The sequence below is a fragment of the Oncorhynchus clarkii genome, chromosome 1, assembly GCF_045791955.1.
Source record: "Oncorhynchus clarkii lewisi isolate Uvic-CL-2024 chromosome 1, UVic_Ocla_1.0, whole genome shotgun sequence".
Lineage (NCBI taxonomy): Eukaryota > Metazoa > Chordata > Actinopteri > Salmoniformes > Salmonidae > Oncorhynchus > Oncorhynchus clarkii.
In genome coordinates, this window is record NC_092147.1 from 23,765,836 (window position 1) to 23,780,031 (window position 14,196).

The window sequence follows — 14,196 nt, forward strand, 5'->3', positions numbered from 1 at the left end:
CATGCATTCTCATTCCCCAAACCGTTTCCACAAAGTTGGAAGCACAGAATCGTCTAGAATGTAATTCTATGCTGGAGGGTTAAGATTTTCCTTCACTGGAACTAAGGGGTCTAGCCTGAACTATGAAAAACAGCCCCAGACCATTTTTCCTCCTCCACCAAACTTTACAGTTGCCACTATGCATTGGTAGCGTTCTCCTGGAATCCTCCAAACCCAGATTCGTCCATCGGACTGCCAGATGATGAAGCATGATTCATCACTCCAAAGAACGCATTTCCACTGCTCCAGAGAACAATGGTGGAGAGCTTTACACCACTCCAGCCGACGATTGGCTGGAAACTTGGCCATGGAAACTAATTTCATGAAGCTCCTGACGAACAGTTCTTGAGCTGACATTGAACTTGGTTGCAACCGAGGACAGATGATTGTTATGCGCTTCAGCCCTTGACGGTCCCGTTCTATGAGCTTGTGTGGCCTACCACTTCGCGGCTGAGCCGTTGTTGCTCCTAGACTTTTCCACTTCACAATAACAGCACTTAAAGTTGACCGGGGCAGCACTAGCATGGCAGAAATTCGACGAACTGACTTGCATCCTATGACGGTGCCATGTTGAAAGTCACTGAGCTTTTCAGTAAGGCCATTCTACTGCCAATTTTTCTCTATGGGGATTGCATGCCTGTGTGCTCGATTTTATACACCTGTTAGCACTAGGTATGGCTGAAATTGCCGAATCCACTAATTTGAAGGGGTGTCCACATACTTTTGTACATATAGTGGACCTCCACTTTTTACGTTTTGCTTGCTTTTAATGAGGAAGAAGCAGGCTCATCCTAAACTACGCTCAAGCTGATTGAGCCTCAAAAAGTTTCTTGGAGACCCTATGGACCTTTTGATAAAGGATGAAATCCATTACTTTTATAAATATAAACAGATTTATGCTTCATTAGAATTTAAAAAAGCTTTTCTCCATTCATGAAAGGTAGGAAAATCAGAGGCCATCTATCCATGACTTGGTCAATGATGTTGTATAGGCTATAGGCATCACAGGAGGTTGGTGGCACCTTAGTTGGGGAGGACGAGCTCAGGGTAATGGCTGGAGCAGAATACGTGGAATGGTATCAAAAACATCAAACACACAGTTTTCATGTATTTGATGCCATTCCGTTGACTCTGTTTCAGCCATTATTATGAGCCGTCCTCCCCTCAGCAGCCTCCACTGAAAGGCATACATATTGATTTGACTTGAGGTGACCAGCCTTTGGGATTTTGCAAACATGAATGGGAAACTAATAACATGTTATGGCCGGACATTTTCACACATTTTTCACTCATACTTTTTGTGCGGGGCATTGAATGTGAGCGTCTCTCTCCTGTGCGCATTACGCACAAGGACATCTGGGGTCCCATGGGTCTCCTCTCATGTGTCTGGTATCTGTCTTTTGGAAAGAGTTCATGCCGTTTAACCCAAACCTTGCAGTGTTTTACATTTTTGGGAATGATGTAACGGGGGTGTATGACACAACCCTCAGTCTCCACCAATGAAAATACGGGCAGGGCTCAACAGCAACCCTTTTCAGGGGGGCTTGCTATAAAGCCGGCTTATAACGGACTTATCAGTCAGTCTTTGTTCATATTCAGTATTTTACCTGAATTCCTTCATTTGCAGTGTGAAATTCTTTTGAGATTGTAAAGGTATTTAAAAGACTATTGTTATTTAAATGTATGATAACGCATTTAACTACCTCTAGCAAGTAGCCTAAGTGTCCAATTTCATTTTGAGGCAATTTCAAATAAGCTACGCCTGGTAAATGTATTATAGCTTTTCATTTGAGGTATAGATCACATGTTTATTATTACGCATGCACAAACAAATATGACCTTATTCCAAAGAGATGCCTATTATAGGTAGTTTTATAATATTTGTTGTGTCTGTCTTATTTTCAATTGTCTTGTTTGTATATTTTTTCAGGCTGTATCAGATCAGACTTGTTTAGACAACATTTTATTAGGTTAGATTTGATGTATTGTTTTTGTATAATATACAGAGTTTTCATTGCTAATGGACTATATACTGCATTTATACTGCTATTTATACGGCGTTGTGATAAGATAGCCATTAATAAGATAATATCAATAACTTGAGGTGTCCCAGTCTGATCAGTATATTGATCTTCATTACTCAGATGTTCAACTAACTGCGCACAAAGTTGAATTAGTTCAGAACAGCCCGTGCAGCGCTTTTGATCTCAAACTGGATTATATAAACATCACACCTGTTGTGTTTTCATGGGTAATTTAACACCTGGGCTAGCCTACTTCTCTGCACTGATTTCTTTTTTTATCCAACAAGTTTATTTTCAGTTTTCCAATTGATTATTAGGCTAGTCATTTGTATATTAACGAATAATCCTAATTTATATTATTTGTATGATATTTTACAACAATTTATAATGCAGGAATTATTCATGAAAATCTTTTTTTTTTTGTCCTATCTTTTTTCCCCTAGCCTTTTTTCTTCCTATCTCTCCCATCTTCAGCTGCAGTTGCAACATGGAGAACCAGTCCTATGAGGTGAAAATTAATGGGAGTGGAATTCATGAGAAGAATGCTCTCATTGGTGTCAATGGAAAAGCTCTTAATGGAAACGGTAACCATCATAAGGCTGTGAAAGACATTTTTTGTCTGGCCAAGCAGAAGAGCTGCAGGCAGCGATGGAACATCCGGCCCTCAGAGATGTCAATCAACACCTTGAATCCCATCCGTGCCATTGTGGATGGGATGAAGCTCACACCCAACCCTGAGAAACCCATGATTGCTCTGTCCATTGGTGAGATGCTACACCACTATCTCATTTGCATATGCTCAGTGTGTTCACTTGTGAAGTGCAGTTGTCCAGAATTATGTTTCTTATGAACTCCTTTGTCCTGTCATTCCATCAGGGGACCCTACTGTGTTCGGGAACCTGCCTACTGATGACAAAGTTCTCCAGGCCATGAAGGATGCCATTGACTCAAACAAATACAACGGCTATGCTCCGTCTGTTGGTAAGACTCACGCAAGCACTTTCTCACCACAAGCACCTACATTTCAAAAAGATAGAAATTGGGAGGATATGAGATGAGACACAGCTATAGGCGAGTTGGGCAGCTTGCAAGGGGATGAGAAGTTGGAGGCTAAAGTAATTTCAGTCAGGGAAGTTGAGAGAGCTACGTAAAATAGGGCCAATTAACTGTCTGCAGATCAACTGAAAGGGTTCCACTCCATGATTAATGATGATTGTAGCTCTAAGGACGGAGGCAGGCGAAATCTCCCTTTCTCCCAGCAGACTGCCGAGTACAGTATACAGTACTACAGTACAAAATATAAGATGTTGTCTTCTACTCATCAACAGGTTATCAGAAGAGCAGAGAGGTGGTGGCAAACTTCTACAGTTGCCCCGAGGCCCCCTTGGAGGCAGAGGTGTGTTTACCTCTCATTGTTTACCTGCTTTAACTCGTTCAAACTCTTTTTTGCTTCGTCATATATTCACCTGTCTCTCTACTGTAATTATTTTTTCTCCAAAACTAGAGGACATAAAAACATCTCTTGTAATCTTCTTCTCTCTTCCATGCAGGATGTGCTTCTGACCAGTGGTTGCAGTCAGGCTATAGATCTGGCCATCACAGTGCTGTGTAACCCTGGAGACAACATCCTAGTCCCCTGCCCTGGATTCTCCCTCTACAAGACTCTGGCTGTGTCTCTGGGCATCCAGGTCAAACTGTACACACTGCTGGTGAGTGTTGGACACGGGGGGAGGAGAAAAATAGAGGGAAAATAAATCAAAGAGAAAAACTGGATGTTAGCAAGAGAGAGCGAAGAAGGGGTAAAATAGATTGTTGAAAGGGAAAGAGTGGGGGGAATGCAGAGCTCTTCCTCATTGACACACATCTGGCACTTATAAATCATTTTGGATGGCTTTCTTTCCTCTAGGCTTACACACACACACACACACACACACACACACACACACACACACACACACACACACACACACATACAGATAAATACTTGTAGCTACATAACATTTTAGTTGAATTACATCCATAAAAAACATGAGATAACTCAGGCACACAGTGGAATGTCGTGACTCTTGAGGTCATGATGTGTATATGACAACTGCACACAGTGTTAAGAGCTGCTATTGATTCACCTATACAATCCACTTATACATTTTTAGAACTCTTACAGAGCTTCCTCCTAATGTCAGGACAGCTGAGTTCCTGCCCATCTTCTGAAAACCTACATTTTCACAGAGTATCCTGACTAAGTTCTGATATTTTTTCCACTAATTGGTCTTCTGACCATTCACATCAGAACTTTTCACATCAGATATTTTTCAGAGCTAATCTGATTTGTCAAAAGACGAATTAGCGGAAAAAAGTTCAGGATTGGACTGCCTGTGTAAATGCAGCCTATGAGATCAAAGATCAGTTAAGAGAGTTAGGACGGTGCAGAATCTGCAGATTTGTCTGTTTTCCAGCGTCTGTGTAGTGCATGTACATTGCATGCCTTATGTCTGCTCTCTGACTCGTGGTGACTTTGTCTGTCCTTGCAGCCAGAGAAGTCTTGGGAGATCGATCTCCAACACATGGAAAGCCTGATAGATGACAGGACAACCTGCCTGATTGTCAACAATCCCTCCAACCCTTGTGGCTCCGTCTACAGTAAAGAGCATCTACAGAACATTCTTTCTGGTGAGCCCTGTTCCCCCCCCCCCCCCTCCTGGCCACAGTGTTCCCTCTCACTATAACACAATACAAGCATTTGGTTCCTATAATGAATCCACTTCTAATTGTAATATTTTTAAATGTGTCTATTCTCTTGTCTAGTTGCCTCCAAACATTGCGTCCCAATCCTGGCTGATGAGATCTATGGTGACATGGTGAGTTCATAAACACAGAAGCACTCTCAGAGACAAACACAACAGAGACAGACACTCCTACAGACTAATACAGAAACTGGCATTGAGTCTATTGCATAATAGGAGACTAAGGAGAGGAATCTAAATTGGATTGTCTTCTGGCATGGAGGAAGATTGGTCTATGGAGGTGTGCAATACAGTAGTAGACTGGTCATGCGTCCAGGAGTGGGCTGCTGTTTCTGGGGTATAGCCTACATCCTGGCCATTAGGCCCCATGTAATACATAATACCAGCGAGGCACATTCTTTAACATTCTATAGCAGTTACAGGGAGGTTTTCTCTCGCTTAGCTCTGCTGAGTATCCAAGGAGACCTGTCTGACAAGTCCACATCAGCACTGGGGTGATTAGGGGGTGTTACAGGCTGAATGGGGGGCTGGTAGTGGCGGGGCAGCAGTGCTGGGTTTAGGTCAGCCAGGGCAAGTGAAGAATGAGCCACAGCGGTAAACTGTAGACAAGAGGCGCTCCTCTGCTCTGTCATTTCTGAGAGCTGTGTTGAGAATGACTTTTGGATAGCTTAAAGGGAAATTCGCAGTTGCTACATCTATTTTTGTACTTATAAATGAATGATATACTGTATACTCATTGATTCTTGAAAAACAACTTATAAATGAATGATATACTGTATACTCATTGATTCTTGAAAAACAACTTATAAATGCCTCATGAGCTTAGCTCAACTATCGTAGCCCATCGGAACCCAAAATATACGCTCGTTTACGCCAATGTTTGTAAACATTGTAAATGCATCAATAGCTCTGTCTATGAATTTAAAGGAGCAATATGAAGATATGTCCTGGTTGCTAAAATTCTATGTGGGAAGGGGTGATTGGGATTGGGGTCGCTGAGTGCATAAATCACATGGGCTCAGAATTCACCAATGTCTCGCTCAGTACAAAAAACTATACAATAATATGTTGTATTGTCATATACAGAGGATAGGTGCAGTGAAAGGTTGTTTTTTTTTACAGTCAGCCATAGTAGTACAGAGCCCCTGGAGCAAATTAGGGTTAAGCGTCTTGCTCAAAGGCAAATCGACATATTTTTCACAATGTTGGCTCAAAACAAGGCCCTTTAAGTTACTAGCCCAACACTCTAACCACTAGAACAGAAGTACTCAGAATGACTGTGCACTTTTCACCGCATGTGTTTGCGATTAATGCAGATGTGAGGGTAATATAGTGTGAGAGCAGGGAGAAGAAGTGGGTGGGGGTGGGAGGACCCCTTTTTTAACGACAATGTGCCTGTTTAGGGGCTGCGTGGAGGGATGCCTGTTTAGGGGCTGCGTGGTGGGGGTCCTGTTTAGGGACTGTGTGGAGGGATGCCTGTTTAGGGGCTGTGTGGAGGGATGCCTGTTTAGGGGCTGTGTGGTGGGGGTCCTGTTTAGGGACTGTGTGGAGGGATGCCTGTTTAGGGGCTGTGTGGAGGGATGCCTGTTTAGGGTCTGTGTGGAGGGATGCCTGTTTAGGGGCTGTGTGGAGGGATGCCTGTTCAGGGTCTGTGTGGAGGGATGCCTGTTTAGGGGCTGTGTGGAGGGATGCCTGTTTAGGGGCTGTGTGGAGGGATGCCTGTTTAGGGGCTGTGTGGAGGGATGCCTGTTTAGGGGCTGTGTGGAGGGATGCCTGTTTAGGGGCTGTGTGGAGGGATGCCTGTTTAGGGTCTGTGTGGAGGGATGCCTGTTTAGGGGCTGTGTGGAGGGATGCCTGTTTATGGGCTGTGTGGAGGGATGCCTGTTTAGGGGCTGTGTGGAGGGATGCCTGTTTAAGGGCTGTGTGGAGGGATGCCTGTTTAGGGGCTGTGTGGAGGGATGCCTGTTTAGGGGCTGTGTGGAGGGGTGCCTGTTTAGGGGCTGTGTGGAGGAGTGCCTGTTTAGGGGCTGTGTGGAGGGATGCCTGTTTAGGGTGTGTGTAGAGGGGCCTGTTTAGGGGCTGTGTGGAGGGATGCCTGTATAGGGGCTGCGTGGAGGAGTACCTGTTTAGGGGCTGTGTGGAGGGATGCCTGTTTAGGAGTTGTGTAGAGGGATGCCTGTTTAGGGGCTGTGTGGAAGGGGGTCTGTTTAGGGGCTGCGTGGAGGAATGCCTGTTTAGTTAGGGGCTGCGTGGAGGGGGGCCTGTTTAGGGGCTGTGTGGAAGGGGGCCTGTTTAGGGGCTGTGTGGAAGGGGGCCTGTTTAGGGGCTGTGTGGAAGGGGGCCTGTTTAGGGTGTGTGTAGAGGGGCCTGTTTAGGGGCTGTGTGGAGGGATGCCTGTATAGGGGCTGCGTGGAGGAGTACCTGTTTAGGGGCTGTGTGGAGAGATGCCTGTTTAGGAGTTGTGTAGAGGGATGCCTGTTTAGGGGCTGTGTGGAGGAGTGCCTGTTTAGTTAGGGGCTGCGTGGAGGGGTGCTTGTGTAGGGGCTGTGTGGAGGGGTGCCTGTTTAGGGGCTGTGTGGAGGGGTGCCTGTTTAGGGGCTGCGTGGAGGCATTATGTGTCTGGGCAGCATCAATTCCATCTCATGGTTAGAGGGGAATGTTTGGCAAGCGCCAGGCTCTCTCCTTATGGGCCCCTATGGGCTCCTCTCTGTGAAAAAAAAACACAGCTCACTAGAGCTTAGAGCAGAGCCATAAATGCTCTGTTTGTAAATTAGATCTGAGGTGAGGTTTGGTATGTTCTTTTTCTGAACTGTCAGTCATTGTGCTCTGACCAATAGCACGCGGGGCGGATCTCCCACCCGTCATCAAGGCCTCAGCTCTAATGAAAGCCAGCTTGCTACGGTTACCATACCACCACTCTTTTTCTCTGCTCTCTCTCTCCTTTTCTCCTTCCATCTCGTTGTCTTTTTGTCTTAGACGAGCAGTGCATAACAATACATACATAAAGTTATGAAATCCCTCACAAACTTTGTTATTGTCAAATTAGTTTAATCATTTTTAACTATTGATACACATTTTTTGTCATGTTTATGTATTTTATGGTGTTGTTTGTATTGATTGTTTAAGTTGAAGTGCTTAATTTTTCAATGGATGAAGAAAGACCATATTTGCACTGTACTGTAGTCAGAGTTTGGTACAACTGGAGTTATCTAACTTCTTTAAAAAAACATGTAATTGGATTACAGTTACATACTTAAAAACAGCTGAATACATTTAGATTTACTTGATCTAAAATCACTATGTGGGCTGCAAGTGTTTGCCTCAAACACTGAAATGGCACATTTGTTAACATCATTGAAAGCTGTGCTGATTCACACAGCTCAGAAGTCTTCTTTAGGTAGGAATTGAAGCTCTGTTCTAATATATTTGAAATCTCCAAAACTTCCACATTTGCTCTCCTTGGTTGCTTTCCACAGAAACGTATTTTAACCAAAAAAGTCAGATCCCCACTTTCACTGGGAACTGAAACATCAGGGTCTTTGTGTCAATAGGACATCTTTGGTTAGTCAACACAGCTCCACCCTGTTCACTGCCCAAGCACTTAGATGGAATATAATCATATTTCTCTTGCATCTGTCGCATCTGTCTATTTCCATCTTTTATCGTACCAGACAGTTACCTTAAGGGAGGGTCAGACATTTAAATGACCGTTTTCCTTTTTTACTGCCCACATTCTGCTTGGTGTATTTTTCAAGTAATTTGCCCAACCCTGAGTGTAATGCTCTGTATGATGAATAGAATCAATATATTAAAACATTTCCCCTTTAATCTAAACTAACCCTGATTATTTTACATTGTCTTCTACAGTATGTTTTTTTATTGATGCGAGTGTGTACTGTATCTCCATGATCAGGTGTTTCCGGGTTGCACATACCAATCTATGGCGTCCCTCAGCAGTGATGTGCCCATCCTAGCGTGTGGTGGTCTGGCCAAACGATGGCTAGTCCCTGGCTGGAGGCTAGGTTGGATCCTCATCCACGACAAGAATCAAATCTTCGGAAAAGAGGTAAGTCCTTCAGCCTCTCACTACTCGCATACTGAATGGGAAGTCCAGTTTATCTATACACATACGCTACACCAGTACACATACGGTAAGATTAATCTGTGTCCTCTGGGGTTTGGAATCACTTCTAATCTGTCTCTCTTCTGCTTTCAGATTCGTCAGGGTCTGGTTAAGCTTAGCCAGAGGATTCTGGGTGCCTGCACCATTGTCCAGGGTGCGATAGAGAGCATCCTGAACGACACGCCCCAGGAGTTTTACCACAGAACCATCAGTTTCCTCGAGGTGAGTCCCCCTCCCTTGAACCTTCCCCAATTACTTGATATGCAGATGGTAGTAGTTTAACATATTGATGTATCTGGATATCTGTCTGATTGTCCGACTGACTGTCTATTGACTAGTTTCCTGCTTCTTTCTCAGTCAAACTCCGAGATCTGTTTCTCTGAACTGTCCACTGTTCCTGGGCTGACCCCCGTGATGCCATCAGGAGCCATGTACCTCATGGTGAGTCTTATGTGTCCAGAATGGTAGGTGGAGAGTCTGTAGGTGGGGAGATAACAGAACAGGATCCCCCATAAGGAAAGTAACGTATTATCCAGATGTTGTCGTCAGGTCTTTTCCAGACATTGAATGGTAGGTGGAGAGTCTGTAGGTGGGGAGATAACAGAACAGGATCCCCATAAGGAAAGTAACGTATTATCCAGATGTTGTCGTCAGGTCTTTTCCAGACATTGAATGGTAGGTAGAGAGTCTGTAGGTGGGGAGATAACAGAACAGGATCCCCATAAGGAAAGTAACGTATTATCCAGATGTTGTCGTCAGGTCTTTTCCAGACATTGAATGGTAGGTGGAGAGTCTGTAGGTGGGGAGATAACAGAACAGGATCCCCATAAGGAAAGTAACGTATTATCCAGATGTTGTCGTCAGGTCTTTTCCAGACATTGAATGGTAGGTGGAGAGTCTGTAGGTGGGGAGATAACAGAACAGGATCCCCATAAGGAAAGTAACGTATTATCCAGATGTTGTCGTCAGGTCTTTTCCAGACATTGAATGGTAGGTGGAGAGTCTGTAGGTGGGGAGATAACAGAACAGGATCCCCATAAGGAAAGTAACGTATTATCCAGATGTTGTCGTCAGGTCTTTTCCAGACATTGAATGGTAGGTGGAGAGTCTGTAGGTGGGGAGATAACAGAACAGGATCCCCATAAGGAAAGTAACGTATTATCCAGATGTTGTCGTCAGGTCTTTTCCAGACATTGAAAATACATATTTTCCGACGTTAAAATCAGGTGCATTTTATGTGCTGAATAAAAGGCGAAAAGATGGCTTTTCTGGATGTTGAAAACACAGTTGGAGTCAGAAGTTTACATACACCTTAGGCTAATACATTTAAACTCAGTTAACAATTTCTGACATTTAATCCTAGTAAAAATTCTCTGTCTTAGGTCAGTTAGGATCACTACTTTATTTTAAGAATGTGAAATGTCAGAATATTAGTAGTGAGAATTATTTATTTCAGCTTTTATTTCTTTCATCACACTCCCAGTGGGTCAGAAGTTTACATACACTCAATTAGTATTTGGTAGCATTGCCTTTAAATTGTTTAACTTGGGTCAAATGTTTCGGGAAGCCTTCCACAAGCTTCCCACAATAAGTTGAGTGAATCTTGGCCCATTCCTCCTGACAGAGCTGTTGTAACTGAGGTTTGTAGGCCTCCTTGCTCGCACATGCTTTTTCAGTTCTATAGGATTGAGGCCAAGGCTTTGATGGCCACTCCAATACCTTGACTTTATTGTCCTTAAGCCATTTTTCCACAACTTTGGAAGTATGCTTGGGGTCATTGTCCATTTGGAAGACCCAATTTGTGACCAAGCTTTAACTTCTTGACTGATGTCTTGAGATGTTGCTTCAATATATCCACATAATTTTCCCACCTCATGATGCCATCTATTTTGTGAAGTGCACCAGTCCCTCCTGCAGCAAAGCACCCCCACAACATGATGCTGCCACCCCCGTGCTTCACATTTGGGATGATATTCTTTGGCTTGCAAGCCTCCCCCTTTTTTCTCCAAACATAACGATGGTCCTTATGGCCAAACAGTTATATTTTTGTTTTGTCAGATCAGAGGACATTTCTCCAAAAAGTCAGATCTTTGTCCCCATGTGCAGTTGCAAACCGTAGTCTGGCTTTTTTATGGCGGTTTTGGAGCAGTGGCTTCTTCCTTGCTGACCGAACTTTCAGGTTATGTCAATATAAGACTCGTTCTACTGTGGATATAGATCATTTTGTACCTGTTTCCTGCACTTTTCGCACCAAAGTACTTTCATCTCTAGGAGACAGAACGCGTCTCCTTTCTGAGCGGTATAACGGCTGCTTGGTCCGATGGTGTTTATACTTGCATACTATTGTTTGTACAGATGAACGTGGTACCTTCAGGCGTTTGGAAATTGCTTCCAAGGATGAACCAGACTTGTAGAGGTCTACAATTTGTTTTCTGAGGTCTTGGTTGATTTATTTGGATTTTCCCATGATGTCAAGCAAAGAGGCACTGGGTTTGAAGGTAGGCCTTGAAATACGTCCACAGGTGCACCTCCAATTGACCCCAAATAATGTAAATTAGCCTATCAGAACCTTCTAAAGCCATGACATCATTTTCTGGAATTTTCCAAGCTGTTAAAGGCACAGTCAACTTAGTGTTTGTAAACTTCTGACCTACTGGAATTGTGATACAGTGAATTATAAGTGAAATAATCTGTCTGTAAACAATTGTTGGAAAAATGACTTGTGTCATGCAGAGAGTAGATGTCCTAACTGACTTGCCAAAACTATAGTTTGTTAACAAGAAATTTGTGGAGTGGTTGAAAACCGAGTTTTAATGACTCCAACCTAAGTGTATGTAAACTTCCGAATTCAACTGTATGTATTTTTCGTTTATTGATTCTAGAACCAAATTTCAACTGCACATACTGTACATTATCAATGACATAAGCATTAGATCACAATAATACTTTTTCAAGCCTTAATATAGGAAAGAGGAAACAATTGAAGATTGCAACAGAATATTATATTATTGTGCCCATCTGTCACATGCATTTATGATAGCTTTTTCAAACCTTTAAAACGGGAAGCAATGATGTTCAAATTAATCCAACCTACAGATTAAACCAAAAGACCACTTAAACTACAATAATATTTTCAGTAACGGTTACTTATTTTTTATTTTCTTGCTATGACTGTGATATGTTTATCTACCTTAGTTGAATGCACTGACTGTAAGTCCCTCTGGATAAGACCATCTTCTAAATGGCCAAAATGTAAATGTAAAAAAAAAAAAAAAAACTTGCAAAGCATGCTGGGTATTATTCTAAAGTTTGGGCCAAATCAAAGCCGGTCTGGACCAGACCAAATCTTAACAAATTATAGGTTGTCTGGGGACGTTGAAATCAAGGCGGCCACACAGGACCAAAAAAGGCATTGCTGTCGTTAAATGCTTAGTAGGTTACTTAATGTGTGTCTTGGTATTTCTAGGTGGGAATTGAGATGGAACACTTCCCAGAGTTCCAGAACGATGTGCAGTTCACTGAGCGTCTGGTAACTGAGCAGTCCGTCTTCTGCCTGCCGGCTACGGTAAAACGCCAGACACACACACTCATCTATCTATCTTATCTATCTATCTATCTGTCTATCGACGCGTTGGCTGACAACGTCAAGAAAATGATGCATGCCTATCGATGTGAGTGGAAGCCATAATTTGTTATGATTCTGAACAGTCAGAAAGCTAGCAACACCCCGACAAAAAAGATTGCAGATTTGAAACTGCAGTAAAAGTGCAGTAACTGCAGTCGATTGTGGTATTTTAAACGCAGTAATTCCAGAATAACTGCACTGTGGTATTTTGGACGCAGTATTTGAAACATACTACAATTATACTGCACTCTAACTGCAATCTGTTTTTGTAAGGCAATGACAAGAAGCTACCATGTAGGGAATCGTAGGTGGCTCGTTTCAGCTAGTTTGATCTTGTTTTTGATACCATGTCTTGTTTTAAGGTGTTTTGACTGATTCACTAGCTAGCTAACCAATAACTAACGATGTATTTGAGAGACAACAAGATCTCATTGTACAAATATATTGATGTTTTCAATATACATTTGGAGACTAAATATAGTTTACATGTTGTTATCTATCTATCCATCCATCTAATGGACTCATCCATCCTCTCTGTCTACCACGGGAAGAGAAATTACCTTGTTTTGTTGTTTACAATTCTCTTCTCCCTGCAGGCATTTGAGTACCCAAATTACTTCCGGATCGTGGTGACCGTACCAGAGGAGATGATGGTGGAGGCGTGTACACGGATTCGGGAGTTCTGCCAGCGCCACTACAGAACCTGCAGCCAAGACAGCAACGAGCTAGATCAATAATGAGATAGACAGCCTGAGAGAGGGGGAGACCAAAGAGTATGGGCACAGAATGTGACAAAAGTAAATGTGAAAAAAAGAGAATGGGAAAAGGGTGAGAGAAAAATAAAATAAATTAGGGAAGAGGAGGAGAGAGAAGATGGGTTAAATATCGTGTTGCACCGCAGGAACAAAGGTTTTTGCAATGTCCTTGGTAGTGGTCCATCTTTGGTACCCCAACTTATGAGCAGACCTGATATTTATATTTTGTATGGCCATCTTATGTTAACCTTACTTTGTCTAACTATTTGAATTCTTAATGTTATTCTATATGTTGGGTTGACCAGAACACCATTGGGCGTATAGAACCAGGGACCGGGGGTCCTCCCCATTCCTCAAACCATGATGGGGTTCATGATTGGGTTGATCCCACCATAAGATGATCTACAGTGCTTTCCATAGTCAGCGTTACATACTCTTTCTTGCATGTGTTAGAATTATGTTGACACTCAGTATACATTCTGATATATTGCATGCTTAACCAACACTTTTCCTATGTATATAATCTATTTGTTATGTTGATGTAATATTGAATGTTTTTTAGTTTTTTTCACATTCATATAAAAAGTTATTTAAACCAAATTAAAGCTATGAAATACTTATTTGTTTGTTGTAACTAGTGGCGATTTTAGCATGTAAAAATGTTGGTGGGGCAAAAAAAAAAAAAAAACGTGGGATACAGTCCCAACACATTACCACTGCTACACCTGGCTAACAGCAGAGTCCCAACACATTACCACTGCTACACCTGGCTAACAGCAGAGTCCCAACACATTACCACTGCTACACCTGGCTAACAGCAGAGCCTTGTCTGTCAGTGAAACAGTTAATTCAGTCTCATTTTCTGTCTTTAAAAAAAACATAGCTG

At 42.7% G+C, this 14,196-nt stretch overlaps 1 protein-coding gene across 1 annotated transcript; it reads left to right on the forward strand.

The window, feature by feature from the left end:
- The first annotated feature begins 1,587 nt into the window (after nt 1-1,587).
- LOC139390761 (tyrosine aminotransferase-like) lies at nt 1,588-13,930 on the forward strand. The gene is made up of 12 exons (XM_071138156.1): nt 1,588-1,692; nt 2,507-2,827; nt 2,940-3,044; nt 3,392-3,459; nt 3,614-3,772; nt 4,595-4,733; nt 4,869-4,921; nt 8,721-8,873; nt 9,024-9,152; nt 9,288-9,371; nt 12,397-12,495; nt 13,152-13,930. Exons 2-12 carry the CDS (start codon nt 2,551-2,553, stop codon nt 13,290-13,292), a joined length of 1,407 nt encoding a protein of 468 aa, XP_070994257.1. The 5' UTR covers nt 1,588-1,692; nt 2,507-2,550; the 3' UTR covers nt 13,293-13,930.
- The last annotated feature ends 266 nt before the right edge of the window (nt 13,931-14,196 follow it).

What these genes read in the sequence shown, in the direction of transcription:
- LOC139390761 (XM_071138156.1), top strand. Translation starts at nt 2,551, where the DNA reads ATGGAGAACCAGTCCTATGAGGTGAAAATTAATGGGAGTGGAATTCAT. An exon ending in TCAAACTGTACACACTGCTG is followed by an intron (nt 3,773 to 4,594) that starts GTGAGTGTTGGA and finishes CTGTCCTTGCAG; the next exon opens with CCAGAGAAGTCTTGGGAGAT. An exon ending in TCTTCTGCCTGCCGGCTACG is followed by an intron (nt 12,496 to 13,151) that starts GTAAAACGCCAG and finishes TTCTCCCTGCAG; the next exon opens with GCATTTGAGTACCCAAATTA.